This window comes from Quercus robur, chromosome 12, assembly GCF_932294415.1.
Source record: "Quercus robur chromosome 12, dhQueRobu3.1, whole genome shotgun sequence".
NCBI classification, from domain to species: Eukaryota; Viridiplantae; Streptophyta; class Magnoliopsida; order Fagales; family Fagaceae; genus Quercus; species Quercus robur.
The window spans coordinates 41709817-41732090 of NC_065545.1; the positions used below are offsets into that span (position 1 = coordinate 41709817).

Below are 22274 nucleotides of genomic sequence, written 5' to 3' on the forward strand. Positions count from 1 at the left end.
TTAACGTGTATCTCTTGCCATAAAATTTTCAAATTAAGCTTTTATTTACTTATGTTATGGATGTGTAGTAAATGACTAAATTTTAGGATTAAAAATACTACATTTTACGAATAGACAAAAAATGATAACTGTCATACATAAAATTTGAAAAAAAAAAAAAAAAAAAACCCACATCAACAACACCAAGAACGTGAGAGACTTTACAAGAATGAAATATTAGACTTTTAATTTTTTTTCCCTAAAATTTAGCATTTTATTTTTTTTCAAAATCAGGTATGTTAGTGCCTAAATATAAGGATATGGATGGAGAAATTATAGTAGTAGTTTTATTGTAGGAGTCTTTCTTTTCCAAAATATGGACGCCATTAAAAAAAAAAAAAGAAAAAAAAAAAGAGGAAAACGTGAGATTTATTTTGTATACAATTAACATGTATCTCTTCACATAAAATTTCCAATTTAAGTTTTATTTACTTATGTTATGGATGTGTAGTAAATGACTAAATTTTAGGATTAAAAAAACTACATTTTAGGAAAAGACAAAAAATGATAACTGTCATACATAAAATTTGAAAAAAAAAAAAAAAAAAAAAAAAAAAAAAAAAAACCCAAAAACCTTAAAAAAAAAAAAAAAAAAAAAAAAAAAGAATGAAAACTTGAGATGTTTAACATGGGATAGAAAGTGGAAATTTTTTAAATAGTACATAGATAGAGAGAGAGAGAACGTGAGAGACTTTACAAGAATGAAATATTAGATTTAAAATTTTTTTCCCTAAAATTTAGCATTTTATTTTCTTTCAAAATCAATTATGTTAGTACCTAAATATAAGGATATGGAAGGAGAAATTATAGTAGTAGTTTTATTGTAGGAGTCTTTTTTTTCCAAAATATGGAAGAGATTAAAAAAATAAAAAAGGAAAACGTGAGATGCTAAAAAGTAGGATTTTTAAAATAGTAAATGGATAGATGTGTGTATATATATATTAAAAAAAAAAGACAAAGTACAAGATGTAAATACTTTAAATTTTCGAAAATGAGAAAACAATAAAAATGATTTCATTTTTCATTAAAAAAAACGTATTATTTATTTTAAAAAGTAAATTAAAGATTAAATTAAGAGAGGAGTATATACTTAGTTTAATGCTTTGGTCTAAATTTAAAGTGCGATTTTGAGCAATAGTACATGACAAAAAATGATAACTGTCATATATAAAATTTGAAAAAAAAAAAAAAAAAAACATCAACAACACCAAAAAGGTATTAAAAAAAAAAAAAGGAAAACTTCAGATGTTTAACGTGGGATAGAAAGTAGTACATAGATAGAGAGAGAGAGAACGTGAGAGACTTTACAAGAATGGAATATTAGATTTAAAATTTTTTTCCCTAAAATTTAGCATTTTATTTTCTTTCAAAATCAATTATGTTAGTGCCTAAATATAAGGATATGGAAGGCGAAATTATAGTAGTAGTTTTATTGTAGGAGTCTTTTTTTTTCCAAAATATGGAAGAGATTAAAAAAAAAAAAAAAAAAAAGGAAAACGTGAGATGCTAAAAAGTAGAATTTTTAAAATAGTTCATGGATAGATGTATATATATATATATTAAAAAAAAAAGTACAAGATGTAAATACTTTGAATTTTCGAAAAAGATAAAACAGTAAAAATGATTATATTTTTCATTACCAAATAACGTATTATTTACTTCAAAAAGTAAATTAAATATTAAGTTAAGAGAGGAGAATATACTTAGTTTAATGCTTTGGTCTAAATTTAAAGTGCGATTTTTTAAAATAGTACATGGAAAAGGTACTATTTAAATAATGGAGTGCATGATCAAGCAATATTGAACATGTAGGCCATTGATGAGTATTATGTGTAGTGAAATAATTTTTCATCACACCCCTAGACTTTTTTTTTTTTTTTTTTGTGTGATTGGAAAATGTAATAATCCAAAATTATAATAAATGTTCTAAATTAACTCTTACACGTTAGCCATCTATCAGTATGTCCCACGTAATTAAGGGTATTTTTTTTACGGATAATTAAGGGAACTTTAGTAAAGAAGAGATTAAAAAAGTTTTAACGTAAAACAACAATATTTTTCTTTTCAGACTTCAACGCCTCTTTGTATATTTGTTTGATATTATATTTATATCCGGTAAAGTAAGAAATTAAATGTACATTCAAATCCTTTAAATCATAACCTCCACAACTCTCAACTTCTAAACTCACTAAGCCACTTCTTCTCTCTCTTACACTTACACACAGACACATAAAGTTACAAACAGACACATTATTTTCTCCCAATCAATAATACGTTGATTAATGCATAATTTTTTTTTTTGGGCAAAAATGGATAATAATTACGGAATACTAGCCTCTGAGCACGCGCTCACGCGCGTGCTCAGAGGCTCTTCTATTTTTTGAGTAAGGATTAAATTAGAGCATTTATTATAATTTGGAATTATTATATTTTTCAATCACAAAAAAAAAAAACCTAGGGGTGTGATGAGTGTCATGTGTGGAGAAATAATTTTTCAATCACACCCCTAGATTTTTTTGTGATGAAAAATTATTGTGATTGGAAAATTATTTCTCCACACATGACACTCATCACACCCCTAGGTTTTTTTTTTTTTTGTGATTGAAAAATATAATAATTCCAAATTATAATAAATGCTCTAATTTAATCCTTACCCAAAAAATAGAAGAGCCTCTGAGCACGCGCGTGAGCGCGTGCTCAGAGGCTAGTATAGTATAATTGACTTTAGGGATTTTTTGGTCCGCAATTTAGGTGGACTAAAAACGTGGTTGATTAATACCTAACAAGAGAGAAAAAGTTCAATCTTCAACGAAGTCTCGCCTTGCCAAGGTGTTATCAAAGGAAAATTGTTATTATTTTTTTATATTATTATTTTGCTAAGAGGGAAATTGTCAATAAGCACATAAATAAAGTGAAATATTTCATAGTGAGCTTTGGTTGACTCGCTTTTTTTGAATGGAAGATAGAGGTTGGTTGACTCGCTTTAGTAGCACATGAAACACAACCATAGATCCTTTTCTTTGACCTTGAATCCATGGACTTTATTAACATAACAGGGAAAACAAAGAGAGCATACCGTACTTTTATTCTTTTCCAACAACCCTTAGGTTTATTATATTAGTTTTTTTTTAATTTTGTGGATCATGAAATTTAAAAATGACTTAATATTATCATTTATATATCCATTGGTTCAATTCATGATAGTAATATACCTTTTTAAAATAGTGGCTAGCTAGGTGTTCTACTCATTTAGAGTAATGGGTTGGGCTCGTGTTTAGTGGTCAGTTCTACTAGTCACGCTAAGATACGGATATGTGTCCGCATTTCAACATATCTAGTGGAACTAGCCATTAAACACGAGCCTCACCCTATAGTAATAACTTATAACATTATTTTGATTGTACCTCAATTACACATGGCCTTCCCAACAATTAGCAATATACCTTTTTAAAATAGCAGCTAGCTAGGTGCTCTACTCATTTAGAGTAATAAGTAATAACATTATTTTGATCGTACATCAATTACACATGGCCTTCCCAACAATTGTAAAAAAATTGTAAAATTTGTTAATTGTTTGACTAATTGTATATTTTTTAGTTGTTGGGGATATATATACTTTGAAAAAGTTTAGGAACACAACAAAATATTAAATGTCACAATATTCTTATTTTCAATTACAGAAAGTCCTAGTCTAATATATGTATATATTTCAATAATATTATAGATAGACACAATAAATTTGACACTTTTTTTCCATAATGTTTTTTTTTTTTTAAAAGAATTTCAACCTATGATGCTCTTGATGATAGTCCTTTATCATCAGACTAAAACACCAATCAGTTTTTAGTGTAGGCGGGGATTGAACAATATTTTTATCAGAATTACCATTAACAATATTTTTTATTAAACACCCATCACAAACAGTCTTCCCAACAATTACGAAAAATTATAAAATTTGTCTATGTATATGTGAGTATTTTTTTTTTTTTTTCCTGTTGGTGAAGATATATATATACTTTGAGAAAGTATTAAGTACACAAATAAAATGCTACAACATTTTAACAACAACCTAATATACTTGCTTTTGTTTGTTTAAATAAAGTTACAAGTTTTCAACTACTTGCAATATTGCGTATTGAACTTTGAAATTTGAAAATAGTCACAAAAAGTTTCTTGTAGTGAGGGTGAGGGTAAAAACTTTGGCATTTTCGCCCAAATGTGGGAAAAAAAAAAAGCTGCAGTAACTAACTAAAAAGAGAGGGTTTCTCAAAAAAAAAAAAAAAAAAAGAGAGAGGTGCATGCCACTACCAACTCCAACTGCCAATTTTCTCCTCTTTTTTTTTTTTTGACCAATATTTTTAAACTATAAGAAGCTTTTTGTGACATTGAATCTCAGCCTTCAACATCACAATAGTGACGAGAACTCTATTGAGACAGAGAGAGAGCAATGGCCGTGTAAGTTCCTCCATGCAAACTTTCCTTGATGATTCTCTGTCAATTGGGTCTCAATTTTTTTTCTCTCTCCGAGGAAGAGTAATAGAATTGAGAAAAGAAAATCATTGGGTTTTTTTTTTTTTTTTTTTAATTTTATTATTCATACTTTTTTTGTTTTTTTGACTCATTAACTGATGGGTTTAGTTCCAAATTACCAATAGAATAGCATGAGAATTGAGATTCTTAGGATTTGTGTTAGTTTACATATGGTTTTAGAGTAAAGAAATGGAGGATGAGTGTTTGTTTTGTGATTCCCAATCTTAATGTTCGTGATAGGAAGTTGTATGTCCGTATGTATGTATGTATTTCTGATCTGGGTTTAGTTCCAAATAACCAATAAAATAGAATTTGAACTGAGGATTTGTCTTTGTTTACATTTGTTTTTTAGAGCAAAGAAATGGAGGGTAAGTGTTTGTTTGGTGAATCTCAATCTTAATGTTAATAAAGAAAGTTGTATGTATATATGTATTTCTGATCTGGGCATATTTTGTGATGCGCACACAGTGTTGCTTCAGCTCCTGGGAAGGTCTTGATGACTGGGGGTTACCTTATTCTGGAGAGGCCTAATGCAGGACTCGTACTCAGTACCAATGCCCGGTTTTTTGCCATTGTAAAACCACTTTACGATGAGATCAAGCCCGATAGCTGGGCATGGGTGAGTAACTCTTGTGACTTTGTCCTTAATAAACTGATTTTGTTGTCATCTGATTCGTTTTCTTGTTGGTTTTCTTTACTGCAATGGTGGAGTTTACTTATCATGTAATCATTCAAATGTTTGGCATTTTATTAATAGGGAAATAGTTGTGCTATGTCAAGAGAGTAAAGTGGGAAATGGGAGTGTGACGTTTCAAGGGCAATTAAATAATATTTAGCCAGAAATTAAGAATTTTCATTTAAGTTGTTTTAGAATTAATTTACTTTAATATGGTGCTTAGATTTTTGAGATACTGATCATAAGAAAGAAAATGTGAGATGGTTACATGTTATGGCCAAACTTGGTCAGATCTCCAAAAAAGGCTGTTCCACTATCCTTGAGCACCTAGTTATGGACAGTATTTCTGGGAGTCTGTCCTTTTATATCATAATGAAAGAAATAATTGGGTTTTTAGAGTTTTTGGAGGCAGGCATACTGAACATACATTTGGAGTTGTTGACATAATCAACTTTACTTAGCTTTGTCTCTGTTGGTAAAACGTGTTTCTTCTGGATTAGTTGTATAAATACACTCGTGTGTTAATTGACAATAATAACTTTTTCTACCACGGTACGGTTATAAAAAAGGGGTTTTCTCCAATGGTATAATGACTGGAAAGATAATGATCCTTCGGAACTGATTTTCCAGCAAATAGCTTGTAATACATTACCACCCTATCCCCTAGTGTATGCAAGTGAGAACTTAATAGAGTCATGCTATAACAATAGTTTTACACTTTTACTTGAGCCAAAAGAAATTTGCTTGACCATAAGATACATGTCAAACACAGAGTTCATGTTTTGTGTGAATTTTGAATTGATGTCTCTTATAGATGAGTTTGGAGGGCTGTGTCAAAGGTGGGGAGGGTCTCTGAGAAAGGGCATAAATTTGAGTTGAGAGATGGGCTGCAAGCAGTTTCTTGGCAGCCAACTATGAAGCTGATTGTTGTCTGGCTGTGAATGCCTTATGTATTTAGGGGTGAAACTTGTGCAAGTTTACATTAACATGGGGTGGTTCTTGAGCTTGAATTTCTTCTATATTATGATTAAAACCCGACAGGTGATAAGTTGCAGACCTTATAAATAAGGCCAAATGCGGGCTATATGTGGTGTTTAGTCAAATAAGATGATGGTGTGAATACTTCTATAAGAGTTCTTAACATGTGACATCACCTGCATTATTTCTTTAATAGCTTTATTTGAAGCTGTCTGTCCGCCAACATATTGTTGATTCATTAAGATGTACCTCCATAGTACTCAATTTGTGACTTTCCATATCACCTTTCAGGCATGGACAGATGTGAAATTAACATCTCCCCAGCTTTCCAGAGAAAGCTTGTATAAATTGGCACCGAAAAACTTGGCCCTGCAATGTTGTTCTTCAAGGCAAGTTTTTATTGTTTATGTTACATGTGTATTCTACAGTTCAAGATCATCATTTTTTCTTAATATACTTTAAAATTTCTTGGATGTCATTGATAATCCTTAATTTTAGGTCTTGAAACCTATATCTTTGTCTCCATTTTCTCTTCTGTTTTTTCTTCTTGGGGGATATCCTTTTGTATACTTTCTGTTTGCTTCACTTGTGCACCCTATTGATGCTTTCAGTAACATTTTCAAATATTTGAACAACAAAATGGCTTTCACGTGACTAAGTGCTTAGTGTAAGCTGATGCTTAATCTAATTATTGTTTTTCATGATTTATAAATCATGTGCCAATGACAAGAGAGGGTGCTTGGTCAAATGCATAGTTGAACTGGTGCTTACTGTATTGCTTAAAATTTCAGTGAGTCAAGAAACCCTTTTGTGGAACAAGCAGTGCAATACGCTGTGGCAACTGCGGATGCAACGCTTGACAAGAATAAGAAAGAGTTCTTACACAAACTACTTTTACAAGGTAATGTTTGATACTTCCTATGTTTCTCTATCCATTTAAAGATAAAGAAATTATACATCTACAATAATCTAATGTTTTAATTGGATTAGTCATGCAGGTCTTGACATCACAATTTTAGGTTCCAACGAATTTTATTCATATCGTAATCAGGTACTTTCCCTATTCTGATGGTTCAATAATTTTTTTCATCATGTTCATGGAATATTTTTCTTTTAGTTATGATTATTATTATTTAAATTTCATACCTTTTTTGTAAAGTTTTCTCAACAGTTTAATTTCTTGACACATACATTTGTAGACTGTATAATGTACCTGCGTTTTACTTTGGTTCTTGTGAGAAATATATGCAATGACTTACAACTGTAAATGAGAACCACCTACTATAATTTCTTTTTGAGTTAAAAAATGTTCGAACTAAGCTTGCACTTCTAGTAGAGTTTATCCTTCATCTTTAAGCATTTTAATCTACAAGTCTATTCCAAGGTTTTAGTTCGAGATGTTTATGTGATGCACCCTCTTTTATAGATTGAAGCACGTGGACTACCTTTGACACCAGAGGCATTAGCTACTCTTCCACCTTTCACATCCATTACCTTTAACACAGGGGAATCAAATGAAGAAAATTGCAAGCCTGAAGTTGCAAAAACTGGATTGGGTTCATCAGCAGCAATGACAACTGCCGTGGTTGGTGCTTTACTTCATTACCTTGGAGTTGTAAATCTATCCTCATCTAAAGATCAACACCAAGAAAAGAAGGATGCTACAGATCTTGATGTCGTGCACATGATAGCTCAAACTGCTCACTGTATTGCACAAGGGAAAGTTGGCAGTGGGTTTGATGTCAGTTCTGCTGTTTATGGCAGTCATCGTTATGTCCGTTTTTCACCAGAAGTGATTTCTTCTGCTCAGGTCTCTCTCTCTCTCTCTCTCTCTTTGTGTTTTTGTTCCATAACTGGTCATGGTATGCATGGATGGACAACATCATGAACATATTTCCAGAATTGAGACTTGAACAGAGTTGTCAGAGCTATATGTAATTTAGGCTTTCACTAGTTTTACATGAGCATTTGGGAGAGTCAAAAGCCTTGTAGTTCAAGCGGCACTTCTTGGTGTTTCCAACAAAGACGTTCAGGGTTCAAATCTTCCTTCCCCCAAATATCATATTAAAAAAAAAGAAGAGCATTTGGGAGATAAGCATATGCTGGCCTATGGTTTACCCCTCCCCACCTTTCTTTCCCCAAATTTGTTTATTGTAATTTTGGATTTCATTTTGAGCTTAATACATTTGAATTTGTGTGGGACCTCAAATGAGGACAATGTGCAATGTTTATGCATCAAAATGGCCCTAGGCTACACTATGCATTATCCTCCCAGGTTGTATCTAAATTTTCCTATCATCTATTATGCCTATGCATATATACCATTAAGATTTCCTCTGACTTACACAAATTTCTGATTAGATATTGATAATTTTTTTAATATTTAGAATGCCATGAAAGTCTCGTTTGACTTACATTAAATATAATATTATTCATTATAATTATAATAATAAATAATAATTTCGAATAGCTAATAATAAATATAAAATAATAATAGGATAATTATTCATAATTCATAATAATATATATTTATTATTATTAGAATCTAAATTTAAATTATAATACAAATATAAAAAGAATATAATAAATTAATAAATAAACAAATATTCCACTTTATAACTATAATTACTATACTTACTATTATTCATTATAATAATAACTTATTATCGTTAAATTATAAAATTGAATGATCAGGTTTGTTACTTTTATAGTATTAGGAGAAATATCACCAATATGTCTATTCCTCCTTCAAATTATAATACTTTGGTTGGGATTTTATGAAAATAGCCAAAGCCCCTTATTAGATTTGGACCGATGACTTACGCCCATTGATGCAAAACAAGAAGCTTAATACCAACACAGATGTACAAAATTTTCTAAAGAAATTTGTAGGAAAAAACAAAACAGATATGTACGAATCAACACCTAGGGTTGCTTGAAATCAATACTAAGCATGAGAGGAAACCTAGGAATCAACACAGGCATTAGATAAACTCAAATTGAAATTTTGTTGCCATAAGCTTGTCCCCGTAGAAGTACAATAGACTACTAGAACTAAACCCTAATCTAATTGACTTGGGTCAGAGCCTAATTATTGAATTATGAAAAAAATATTGATATTAGGAAATTAAATAAAATAATAAGACCTAAAATAAAATTCAATAGCTTGATAGTAAAAATACAATTAACTTCTAAAATTAAAGAAATTTCTTTGTGTTGGGTGTTTCTTGGGTAATGCCAGTTCCTTGTTGGGATGTTGGAGTGTTGGAGGGGGTGGTTTGGCAGGAGAAGTTTTGGAACAATTTAGAAAGCTTATTGTATCATGTGATGTATTTGGTGGGAACATAATGCTCACCATTTTGATGACTGAGAAATTAGCACTGCAAAGTTGAAGTTTTTATTCTTGAAGATGCTATACGAGTGGATTGCTCTGCTTGTATCCTTCTCGGCTGAGGGACTGCTAGATTTCATGAATTCTTTGTACATTAGCTAGTTTTATTTTCAATGCCTTATATTTTCTTCTTTTGTACTCCTTCGTGTCATTTCAGTACACACCGTGTATTGGAATTGCTTTTTTTATTTAATGAATTTTATTTAGCTATCAAAAAAAAAAAAAAATTTGTATTCGTGCTCCCTGCATCACACTTGTGGGATCTTTTTAGTTTGATCATACTTTAGTCTCTTTCTATCTTCTTCCCTTTATTATAGGGTACAGTATCCAAACTTTTAAGTTCCTTTTACTTTATGTTAGTGAATCTGGTAACAAAGTGACCTATTAAATTTTTTTTTTTTTGACAAGTAACATATTAAAAATTTCTGGTAACAAAGTGATGTTCATATAATATCATTCATATTCTGAAAATTTTTATACTGCTGAGAATGACGTGTAAATCCCTTAAGGAAAGTTTGAGGAACGTTGTATCTATGATATTACATTTGAGTTTCTCTTGGGGTTGTTAACTTCAAAAGATTTCTGGAAGACTATATTTTCCCCTTATTTCCATCTAGTTCATTTACAAAGCATTGCCGGCAAATATATCTTCAATTTTTTTATATGAATCACCTTGCATACCTGATATTGATATATCATAGACAAACAAACATCTTAACAGTCACTCATGTGATCTGGTTATAGTTAGGCAGCTGAGGGTTAGGTTTTCTATAGAATGGAGGCATGGAGCTTATTAGAATGTTTTAGTTTTACCTACTTCTGTTTGAGGTGCCACTTCTTTTCAAGGGTTAAGGGTTAGTCATTTAGTGCTATCCCCAGGAAACTTGTCAGTTTCTAGCCCTTCTAGGCTTATCTACAAATCCAACACAATCTCACCCCCCCCCCCCCCCCCCCGGGTGCGCGAAAAAAAGGGAAAATAATTAGAAAATAGAAGGAACTTTTAAAACCAGAAAAGAAACCCAGAACGGCTTGCTTAGGCTGCCATAACTGAGTTTTGGATGAAAACATCTTACTATTAGATTAATTTATTCCCTAACTTTAAGATGAAAAAAATCCATAGAAGGTGCATATATGTTGTCTCTCTTCATGTACAAAACATTAAAAGTTAATTTTAATAAGTAGCTTTTGAAAACTGTCATAACTTTATTATCCTTTTCTATTGAAACATTGCAGGTTGCAGCAAAGGGATTGCCCTTGCAAGAAGTCATTATTGACGTCCTAAAAGGGAAATGGGACCATGAGAGGACTAAGTTTTCCTTGCCACCATTAATGACCCTAGTAAGAATTTTTAATATTTACAATTTATTGCAACTTGTATGTGTGTAAATGTAATTTTCTTTCATGCTACGCTTGTGGCAGAGGACATTTATGTGTGTTTGTGGTGTGCTTAGGCTTTGGAGAATTTGAGGATCTATGGTAAATAACCTCAGAAAGAAGGATTAGGTTTTAAAGAATGGCTAGGGCTTTGGTAAAGCACAATACTTGATAAGAATGATAAACCTTTTTTAATGGCATGAAGATCAATATTTGTGGGAACATTGATTCTTCAATTAAAGTCAACTTTTATATGATTATTGTTTGAATGATCCCATGTTTTGGGCTCTAATGACAATCATTCTCTTGTAGATTTCATTGATTCTCAATCTTTCAAATTGTAACTGTCATTCTTTGTAATTCCTTAGGACTACATCATGTATACATCCTTTATACATGAGGTAGTGCCTCTTCATCAATAAAATTTATAATTAAAAAGAAAAAAAGAAAACAGATCACTATGATACCAATGAAGCTATTCTATGGGCCTTATGATCTCTATTGGTAGGATGAAACAATATCATTTGTAATTTCTGCATTCTCAGAAAAATATAGAAACTCTTTACCAGAAAACCTATGGATCATTTGGACATTCTTCATCATGTGTGGTGGGTTTAAATTTTGTAATTTGTGGCATGTGTATGTGCAGTGAAGTTGTTCTCTGAGAACAGTTTCTGCTTCCATATCAAGTACAGCTGTAGGAATAAATATGTAGAACATGATAATTGATATATCATCAGTATAGATTGGCAAACATATGTCATCAAGTAAGATAATGGAAAACTAGTCTGCAAGACAGAACTATAACCCAGTCTTCTTTGTCTTCTTTTTTTTTTTTTCTTTTTTTTTTCCCCTTTCACTTTCCTTAAAAATTTGTGTACTCTTAAGAAAACTTATCTTGGTTTTCAGAGGGACATTGAAGCACTTTCTGCTCCTACTGATGTGTCTTTTGCAGTTGCTAGGAGAACCAGGAACTGGAGGATCATCCACACCTTCAATGGTAGGTGCTGTGAAAAAGTGGCAGAAGTCTGACCCTCAAAAATCTCTAGAAACCTGGAGAAAGTTATCGGAGGCTAATTCTTCACTTGAAGTACAACTCAATATGTTAAGCAAACTTGCAGAGGAATACTGGGATGCATATAAATGCACAATAGAGAACTGCAGTAGGCTTAAGTCAGACAAGGTAAGTCTTGAGCTCATTTTCTTGCACCTGCAAAGGATATTATATAAATAATCACTTTTCTTGGTGATTCTGTGATAATGGAAAAAATTTATGCAAGTATTTTTTGTTTGGTTGGGAGTTTGAGATGCATATGGAGACACTGTCATTTTGGTTTCTACATCAAGTAAAATTTCTTCATTTTTTGGGACCATTATTTAACTTATACGGTCAATTTGTTGTGGACTACCTGAAATTTTGCTGATATCCATTGGTAAAGGAAAGATAAATATCTGAAACCTGAAATTATGTTGTTTTCTTTTGTGCCAGAATTGCATCTCTATTTTGTCCTTGTATATCTTAGAAAATATTCCCTGTCATGTGAAGCATCAAGTGTTATCTTAGTTTCTAAACTTTTCTCAAAAAAAGTGTTGTCTTAGTTATTGAGGCCTTTATTTGAGAAAAAAGGGATCATTTCAAATTATTTAGCCTGTCAAAAAGTAGTTTTCTGGGAGTACCGTAGTATCAGATCATAGGATCAGACCAGCAGGCAAGAAGTCCTTAAGTTCCTATATTGAGTTGTTTAACCATCTACCATGTTTGATTTTTGCTTATTTGTGTTAAATATTGAAAAGTTAAGAGAGAAAGATGAAGTGCTTCCGTTCATTACAGACATTTTACAAATAGAATATCTATAATTTTAAACCTAAGAATTATGGGCTCCCAAATGCACTAAACGAATTTTCAAACTTCTGCATATGTGACCAAATCTGTAAGAGGTACCACATTATCTCTAAATATCAAATATACCATCCACAAATGGTTTGCTTGTTTTCTTCTATCATTACAATTGACTGTCATGATCAAACTTCTCAGGTTGTACTCACCATGTGATTGGTAGATTTTTTTACACCTCAAGAATTTAGCTGTGTTTTTTTTTTCTTCTTCTTTTTTTAATTTTTGTGTGTGTGCTCGTTTGGTCTCCTGGGGTGGGAGTTGGAGGGAGCAACTGCCTAATGCAGAAAAAACAAATGTATGGTATGCTAAATCATACATATAACATAAAACTATGTTTTACACCATGCTTGTGCTTGTTTCTGAAGAAACTGTAGCTTCAGCTTCACTATGAAATTGTCAAGTTCAAAACTAGTTACAGGGTCTACTTTTGGTGAGTTGTGAAAGCTGTTGAGATTGCCCGGTCCTTTTAAAATGTAATTTGATGCTTTTACCATTCTCCTTTTTACTCCTTCCCTCCCCCCCCCCACCCCCCCCCCCCCCTCTCTCTTTCCTATTCTTGAGTTTTGAGTCACAAATTTCCTGAATAGTGGCTGGAGCAAGCTTCTGAACCAAAGCAAGATGCAGTTGTTAAAGCATTGTTAGGAGCAAGAGATGCTATGCTTGGGATCAGATATCATATGCGCCTGATGGGTGAAGCTGCAGGTGTTCCGGTAGGTTCTTTTCTCTTTGATGGAATGCTTGTTTCTTCTTGTTCTTTTCGTATTGATTTTTAATATTCTATTATTATTATTATTATTATTATTATTATTATTATTTTAAGATAGAGCATACAAATAATGAAATAAAAGAAAATGAGGAGCACCACCGCATACCCTTGGTGCGATAGTCACTCCACAAGTATAAGTGCTTGTGAGGTGTGGAGAGCAAGGGCAAGGATTCAAGTCTTTAAGAGGGAGCTTCACACACATATACACTTAGATTAAGCTAAACTAAAGTAGAATTTTTATCTTCTATCAAAAAAAGAAAATGAGGGGCAGTAATTCTAAATTAATGATGATGACATGCAATACTGTAAAAAGAATGGCTGTAATTAATTGTTCAGTGTTCTAATCTTCCCAGCAAAAGGATGGCAATGTACTCATCTCCTTTTCGGGACTTTCAAATTGATGCATGCACTTCAGTGTCTGTTTAAACAACGGTTTGAGGTGGTGATCTCCTACTATGTACCTAGAAACTCATTAACTCGTAAAAGCTGTCTTATTAATGTCACATTTCTTCAGATATTCAATCTATGGTTTGTTTACTCAGGAGAAAAACTCTTGGTATAAAATTTGTGAGTCTAAGATTGAATTTTCAAACTTCTCCTTAAGTTCAACATGCATATTTCTTTCTCCATGTCCTCCCATTAGGAAGCATGAAGTTGGGTTCTTGATTATCTTCTATTTACCCTCCATTGTATTGTAGACAGATTAACAAACTTAAAAAAAAAAAAAAAAAAAAAGAAAAGTATTGTACACTGATAACACATGTATTGCCACAATATTTGGATACTCGATGAAAAATATCAGACTACAAGGAATTGAATATTGTGACACCAGGCATAGATATTGTCATTTGAACATAATCCGAATCTGGTAACATCCTCTTGATATGCATCTGTTTCAGGATAAGTGATAAAATTCAACATGAATTGTACAACTGCAGACAGGCCGAGTCCTGAGTCCTGTGTCCTAGGTTCTTCAAGCCTGGTTTGTCAATATGCATACCTTGATTGAACACATTATCAAAATAATATTGAATCAAGCTCGAGTAGCTTGGTTTTTTGGACAAAGAGAGTCAAGTCAATCCAAGTAATGGGTTGATCAAGCCCAGGTTATTAATCTTTTGACTGGATAGTGAGTTGTTCTGAGAACCTTTACCAAGCCAAAGCTCAAGTAGCTTGAATTTTATGGCCCAAGTGAACTGTCTGAAGAAATTCTATGTTAACCTCTAACGTGCTGCTTGAAGAATTCTGCAGATGTTTAGTTTTTAACTTTCTGGTAAGAAAAAACTACTAAATATCCAACCTGCAGGTCAATTTAGCAAGGTAAACATTGTTAGGTTCCCCTATATTTTTTACCCTTAGCAAGTCTGCAGTGAGGTGTAATTCTGGAGTTTAGCGTGGGATACTCAAAACTTGTTTCCCCAATGGATTCCAATTCTAGGTCTTGTTCTTTTTCATCTGGCTGGTCCATAAGTTCAATGTCTGACTAGTTTTCCAAAATTGCAGATTGAACCTGAATCACAAACTCAGCTTTTGGATGCTACAATGAACATGGAAGGGATTTTGTTGGCTGGAGTTCCTGGAGCAGGTGGCTTTGATGCAGTCTTTGCTGTTACCTTGGGGGATTCCAGCAGCAATGTCACCAAAATGTGGAGTTCACAAAATGTTTTGGCCTTGTTAGTTAAAGAAGATCCTTGTGGCGTTTCTCTAGAAAGTGGAGATCCACGAATTAGCGGAGTTACAGCCGCTGTGTCTTCAGTTCATATTGAATAAGCCCATATTTGTAAGCTAGCAGAAAAAGAACCTTTATTGAATGATGAAAGTTGATTTAGAGCTGTTGTAATTCCTGTGAACACTGTACAATAAAATAAGTTAATCATCCAAATGAAAACCATTTTCAAATCTTAGTTTATGCTCTCCATTCCTACTGGCCATAAACTTCTTGAAATTGGCATGCATCCCTTGATAAAAGAACACAATGATATTCCTCTCTATCTAGTGGTTGAATAAAAATTAAAAATTAAAAATACTGTGAGACGTGGGTGCCATGTATTTGTGTGGCAATTCACACACATTTACACGCGACTGTGACCCCCCTAAGGCCAAAAGAGTTTTCCCACAACAAAATCTTAGCACATGTTTTGGTATGTTTTCAAAACACAGTTTTCTGAAACTTTATTTATGAGAACAAGAACCAAAAACAATTTATTATTAAGAGAGAGGAACAAGTGCTTTCTTGCACCAATGGTTCATGAAATTAAAAAAATGTATCGGACCTGAGTAAAAATTTCATATAAACTTTGTTAAACTTGGCAACTGAGCTAATATATTTCAATAGGCTACCTTCATTTGTCCAGGATGGTGAAAAAAAAAATTCCCTTGGTGTTTTACCGGCACTTGTACAATCAAGGTTTCAGCTCAGGCCATTCAATTTCCTTCATCTCTGATGTTTGCTTGTCTTCAACAATGGCAAATGTTAACAATGTTTGCTTGTCTTCAACAATGGCAAATGTTAACAAGCACCGCATAGGTGACTGTTAAGGTTGTACTAAAGTGAGTCTTATTTAATAAAAAAAATTAAATAAATAAAAAAGGACGTAAAACTAATTATTTTGGTTATTTTAATATTTTTTTCTCTCTACAAAGTTGGCCCCCACAATAATAAAAAAATTAACATAAAGCTGCAAAAAAAAAAAAAAATGTACCAAAAAAAAGTCAAAAGTTGTTGTTAATGGGCACCGTAAGTTACCTGTTAACACAACCCAAAAAATAAATAAATTAGTAATGAGCATGACACTACACACTGCTCCTCATCATATATAATTTTATGGTATTAAAAAAAAAAAAAAAAGCAGATATAATTGTATATATATTATTCAAGCCACAACTGATCATGCACCTTTTTCTTGAAGTATGACAACAAACATCTTATGAGTAGTCCTGCAAATATAAAGTGTCCATGAGAACAAAGAATTGGTTTTTTAACTTTCTATCAATCAGACAAACATATGAGAGGAACACGAATGAGATAAATAACTGAAAAACGAATCACATAATGTGAAAGTGTTTGACAAAGTGGGGTGCAAACCAAGGCTTAAGGACTCTGTGTGCTTCCTTGAGATAGTTTGGGTAGTTAGTCCCTATGAGTGAACGGCGGTGTCTGCCAATAAGCACAAAGATTTCATTAAAAAGTGAGGGCCTCTTGAAAATTGTTTATAAATCCTCTTGAATCCTACTTCAAATGAAAGCACATACCTTGGACATGTCACAAACAATTACTGAGGGATCATTTGTGACAAGATCAAGGGAGAACACTTTATTCTTCACATTTTTAGCAAGGCGTGCATCCCCTGATACAATGTAACAAAAGAATATATTAGCAAGGCACTAGACACTAGATTCCACTCTAAAATGTTCAGTAAATTTTCCTTGCTATAGTTAGCAATAGAAAAATAGTTCAATAAACTCTCACCACAGCCAAAATCAGCTACAACCAAGGAAGGGTTGCGACCCGTTAGCCATTTCATAATTATATTAACCGCCTGTTCAGGCCAGTGAGACATTTGTTCTTGATACCTTGTATGATACTGGCCAGGTAAGTAAAACATAAGTTTAGATACAGCTTCACTGGATAAAAGAATAAGTCATCTGAAAAGTCTTTACTCTTTTTTTTTTCTTTTTCTTTTTTATGCTCAATTATTTTGTGGAACAAATAGGACAATTATAAGGTAATATAAAGGTTTGTGAGAGATTTACATATGAAGGATTAGAACACGCTTGATGTTGTATTACCTTAGCCCTACATGCATAATGAATGGTACAACAGCCATTGACCACAAAACTTTGGGAACCTTTTCACTATTATAGGCAAGCAAATTATCTTACACACCTAATATTCTATTCTTCATCTAGCAAGAAATTAAATTTCCAAGACCAAATCCAGAGTCAGTTTGGATGCTCATTATCTTAGAGTCATAGACTCATAGCTTCATCCAGATAGAATTTAATTTTCCAAGACCAAATCCAGATTCAATTTAGATGCCCATTATCTTAAGAGTCATAGCTTCATTCAGATAGAATTTAAATTCCAAGACCGAATCTTAGACTCATATAGTATCCACATTTGAGCTGCATCTCTAATCTCTAATCTGTAAAATACATTCACAAACAAACCATACTCTATTTATAGAGCAGTGCTCAATGTTCAAGGAACAATTGTATCATATGGCATTGAGGCAATGCATGTGATGTTTAAAAGGGTAAGGAAGTAATCACCTTTCAATCCTTAATATGAATCATCTAGGCACAAAGACTACGGTTGGCATAATTTGCAATTCCATAGTCTTAATCATTCTTATAATTCAATGCAAACATATCTATCAGCCATCAAACTAATTTCATTATTCTCAACCAAATAAAATTACAAGGTCAATTCAGTGAATGAAAAAAGTAATTTGTTGGGAACAAAACTTAACACATCAAAAATAATGTATCGTCTTTAAAATAGTCAAGCGCCTCTTTTCTACTGAGAAACACAACACATACCCAAGAAGAAAAGATATATATATATATATATATATATATATAAATCAAATTGGCTTAAACAAAAATTAAAATTAGTGAGTATAAAGAAATAATTACCTGCTAGTGTACAGCTTCTTGTTTATCATCCTGAAATGCCCTCCTAATACTCTTGTGCATTGCATATACTTTTTTCCCCTTTCTAACAGGTGTGCATTTTCCTTACATGACGGAAATGCATCAACAAGCAAAAAATGTTTAAGGAATTCCCAATATTGTTTATTCAATCTCCTCTCTAATAATTGTGTTTTGTTAACATGGAATGAGAAAGAAGTTTCTCCATGAATCATTATGCTAGGACAGAAATGTCAATCAATTTCACCAGTAATCCCTACAAGAGCATGTTCCATTTTTGAAATGATGGAACTGATAATGATCTCTTACAGTAATCTCTCGTTCATAGATAATTGAAATATATTTAGTGTATGTGTGACAGTCATTACACATCCTGAGGTTTCTAGCTATCCTTATGGGTGATCCCTGAGATGTATGTATAAGTGCAAAAGCAATTGCTAATTTTTGGCTATGAGCTTTCAATCTCTGCCTCTTCTCTTCTTCATCTACATCAAGCAACACGTGTGATGTGTCTGGGGAATAGCCTTCAAACTTCAACTGCCATTCCATCTGGTGGATCATCTCATAAATGTCATCACATTGTGGGTAAGAAGTGTCCTGTGAAACAAATTTATAGACTTTTCTCTTCACCTCAACAAGGCTAAATCCTGGCGTTTGCTTGAAGCCCTTACACACCATTTCCGTCCTAATCCTAGCAACATCCTCCCATCTCTGAGCTCGAGCATACATATTGGATAGCACCAAATAATCACTAGGATTACGTGAATTTAATTGGAATATGTTCTTAGCAACAATCTCCCCTAGTTCCAAGTTATGGTGAACTTTACAGGCACTAAGAAGGCTTCGCCACACGACATCATTTGGCTTAATGGGCATGCTATTGATAAGCTTAAAGGCTTCATTGAGCAGGCCGGCTCGCCCCATGAGGTCTACCAAACAACCATAATGTCGAACAGTTGGTTCAATCCCATGCTCAAATTTCATGGAATTGAAACATTGGAGTCCCTCATTGACAAGACCAGCATGACTACAAGCACTCAACACACCAACATAGACAACATCATCTGGCACCAAACCTTCCTCAAGCATTTCTGAGAAAACTCTTAGAGCTTCCCTACCATGTCCATGCATGGCTAGCCCAGAGATCATTACAGTGTAGGACAATTGGTTTTTCTTGGCCATGTTTTGGAAGAGACGCCATCCTTTCTCTAGGCATCCACATTTGACATACATGTCTATTAAAGAAGTTTGTACTATAACATTGAGTCCACTAATATTCCTCAATAAGGAACCATGTGTGCACCTTCCCAAATCAAGAGCACCCAAATGAGTGCAAGCAGAAAGCACACTAACTAATGTGCTTTCTTCAGCCCTCCAGAGTTCCTCACTACTCATATCCCCAAAAAGCATCAAGCACTCACACCACAACCCCAAACTAGCATGAGCTCCAATAATAGCACTCCAAGAAGCAACAGTCTTTTGATCCATTTGCTCAAAAACAGCACAAGAATGTTTTACCTCTCCAAACTTTCCATACATGCTAATCAAGCTGTTCTGCACAAAGACATCATCTTTAAGCCCAAGCTTGAAGATATGTCCATGAATTTGCATCCCTTCCTCAAGTGCCAGTGACCGGGCACAAGCTTTGAGAAGAGCCGGGTAAGTAAAATTGTCAGCTTCAATTCCTCTCTCAATCATCTCATAATAAACAAGTAAAGCTTCCTCAAAGCTTGCATCTTTGACATGCCCTCTGATCATGGTGTTGAATACAAAAGTACCCGGTTCTTCGAGTTGCCGGAAAATCGAGCAGGCATAGTCCATGCTGCCCCAATCTGAGAGAGCACAAGAGGCCACAAGGTTGCCTGCACAGAAGGAATCCCAAATGAGTCCAAACTTGAGGATTTGGACATGGACTTGCTTCAACTCTTCCATGCTCTTGCATCTCTTCAGCAGGGACAAACATTCCTGCTCCTTCAACCTCAAGTCAAATTCTGTGAGTTTTGGATCTTTTGTGGATAACAAGAGATGGGTTTTGTTAAGGACTGGTGTCCTAATCATCCTGTCATCCACACCATAATACGATAATCTAATCTAAACTGCTATACAAAGAATAACATGAAAATGAGCACATGAAGGGAAGGCTTGTGCTCTATGAAAAGAAAAAAAAGGAGATGGGTATCGCTCAAATGGGCTAGAAAGTAACAAAAGTGAATATGATAAAACCCAACAAGGAATTAGAGTGCAATGGGAAGAGAAGGGAATTTTTGCACTAGTTTTGTTTGCTGGGGGGAGGGAGTGCAATGGAATAATGTCATCCATGAGAATTTCCAGCCAGTAAAACTGTGTCAGATTATTATGGGACAACTAGATTCTGGATAAGATAATGCTGGATTTTTTGGGCCCTTTGATCTGCTTGGTATCATCTGATTCATCTTTGTTTTTTTCTTTTTTACAAATAGGAAATTATCTAGTTTATTTATTTATTTATAAACTGTGATCTAGTTAAGTATTTTTAAGACTTTGGTGTGAATTATTATTATTATTATGAAAATCAATTTCCATTTACATTAATATAATAAATTTTATAGTTTAAAGTGTAAAATTAAAGATTAGAAAATTTTAATCTAAAAAAACAATAATTTATTAAGGTGGAACCATAATAACTAAGGCATAAACTTTTTTTTTTTTTAGAGACGTAAGACATAAATTATTATAACAACAAATTTATTATTATTATTGTAGGGACTCGATTTTTAACGACCCATAGACGACGTTGGGCTCGCATGTAAAAGGCTCCAACAATATGATTTGTAGAGAGTGGGCCTGAAAGGCATGACCTTGGGCACAGGTGAGCGGTTTAGTCGTAGTTCCTACGGGAATTTATGTATGGACGGGCTTGGCTTGACTAGCTAAACCCTTCATTAGCAAGGGTTGTAAGACTTAGGCTCCCCCTTTAGCTTTGTTTTCTTCTCCTTTTATACTAGTGTTTCATTCCCCTTTTTGTGTCCACGTGTTAGTTTTACTTTTTGGGGTGCAGGTCTGTCCAGTCAACCCATACCTAGAGTGGTTGGGGGTTGCTGGAAAAGTACAAGGGCATGAGTTTGAGTATGGGCTTGTCAGATGCAGGATTCTGTATTACTGTGTTGGCAGCTTTTTCCCTTGCCCTGCCCCTATACCGAGTTTGCTTCTTTTATCCAGGTGTTTTGGGAGGTGCTGAGCATAAGATCGTCCTCGGCCATATCCTCGTGCCCTTCTTGGGCTTTCATTAGGCGTCCTCGGAGACAGCTCTCCTCGGCTTAGGCCTTGGGCCCAAACGAGAAGTGGGCTTGGGCCACAAATTATCAGGCCCCACAATTATTATTATTATTATTATTATTAATAAGAATGTGAAACCATAAGTATCTTATAAAATATATATATATATATATATATATATATATATATATATATAAATAAAGGTGAAACTATAAGTATGAAAGAATTCCCTTATCAATATATTGTCCTTCTTGGTAATAAGTTGTGGGGTCCAATAATTGACGGGCCAGACCCACTTGCTGATGGAGGGTCCAAAGGCCTAAGCCGAAAAAGGACATGGCCCGAGCTCAAGAATAGTATGGCCCAATTGGCCCGGAGAAGCAGCCGAGGACAGTGCAGTCCTCGGCTGACCCAAGAACAAGGGCAAAAAGGTAAAGGAACATGCTTGAAGGGAAATCTAAAATATCTAAGAAAGGCTTCCTTTGCCATCTTCTCCATGCATATCTCTGCGCCTAACAAAGCCTTATCTATCAACTTTATCAACTACTCTCAACGACTTAGGTCTGGGACTGATGGGACAAGTATCAGTCCTGAAAAGGTCGACCCTACACGTGGACGAAGGAAATTGAACGCATGCTAGTATAAAAGAAAAAATATGTAACCTAAAAGTGGGGGGGGTTTTTCTTTCTCTAGGGCTCCAGTCCCACGGGGAGAA

General features: G+C 33.7%; 2 protein-coding genes and 1 long non-coding RNA gene across 3 annotated transcripts; 2 read left to right on the forward strand and 1 right to left on the reverse strand.

The window, feature by feature from the left end:
* The first annotated feature begins 4328 nt into the window (after positions 1–4328).
* LOC126709387 (phosphomevalonate kinase, peroxisomal) lies at positions 4329–15555 on the forward strand. The gene is made up of 10 exons (XM_050409602.1): positions 4329–4494; positions 5038–5188; positions 6515–6625; positions 7019–7124; positions 7222–7274; positions 7650–8033; positions 10848–10952; positions 11944–12171; positions 13473–13595; positions 15155–15555. The coding sequence occupies exons 1-10, from the start codon at positions 4487–4489 to the stop codon at positions 15419–15421; spliced, it is 1536 nt and encodes a 511-aa protein (XP_050265559.1). The 5' UTR covers positions 4329–4486; the 3' UTR covers positions 15422–15555.
* A 354-nt stretch (positions 15556–15909) lies between these two features.
* On the forward strand, positions 15910–16350 carry LOC126709388 (uncharacterized). Its single transcript, XR_007649377.1, has 2 exons — positions 15910–16132; positions 16169–16350. It is a non-coding gene; the product is annotated as an uncharacterized LOC126709388 (long non-coding RNA).
* Positions 16351–18524: 2174 nt separating this feature from the next.
* LOC126709385 (pentatricopeptide repeat-containing protein At1g31920) lies at positions 18525–20626 on the reverse strand. Its single transcript, XM_050409597.1, has one exon. The coding sequence runs from the start codon at positions 20360–20362 to the stop codon at positions 18548–18550; it is 1815 nt and encodes a 604-aa protein (XP_050265554.1). The 5' UTR covers positions 20363–20626; the 3' UTR covers positions 18525–18547.
* Between the last annotated feature and the right edge of the window lie 1648 nt (positions 20627–22274).

Bases quoted from the DNA above. Each gene is read 5' to 3' on its own strand.
- LOC126709387 (XM_050409602.1), top strand. The intron at 7,275-7,649 runs GTACTTTCCCTA...CCTCTTTTATAG, and splicing joins TTTATTCATATCGTAATCAG to ATTGAAGCACGTGGACTACC. The intron at 8,034-10,847 runs GTCTCTCTCTCT...GAAACATTGCAG, and splicing joins AAGTGATTTCTTCTGCTCAG to GTTGCAGCAAAGGGATTGCC.
- LOC126709385 (XM_050409597.1), bottom strand. From the start codon at position 20,362: ATGATTAGGACACCAGTCCTTAACAAAACCCATCTCTTGTTATCCACA.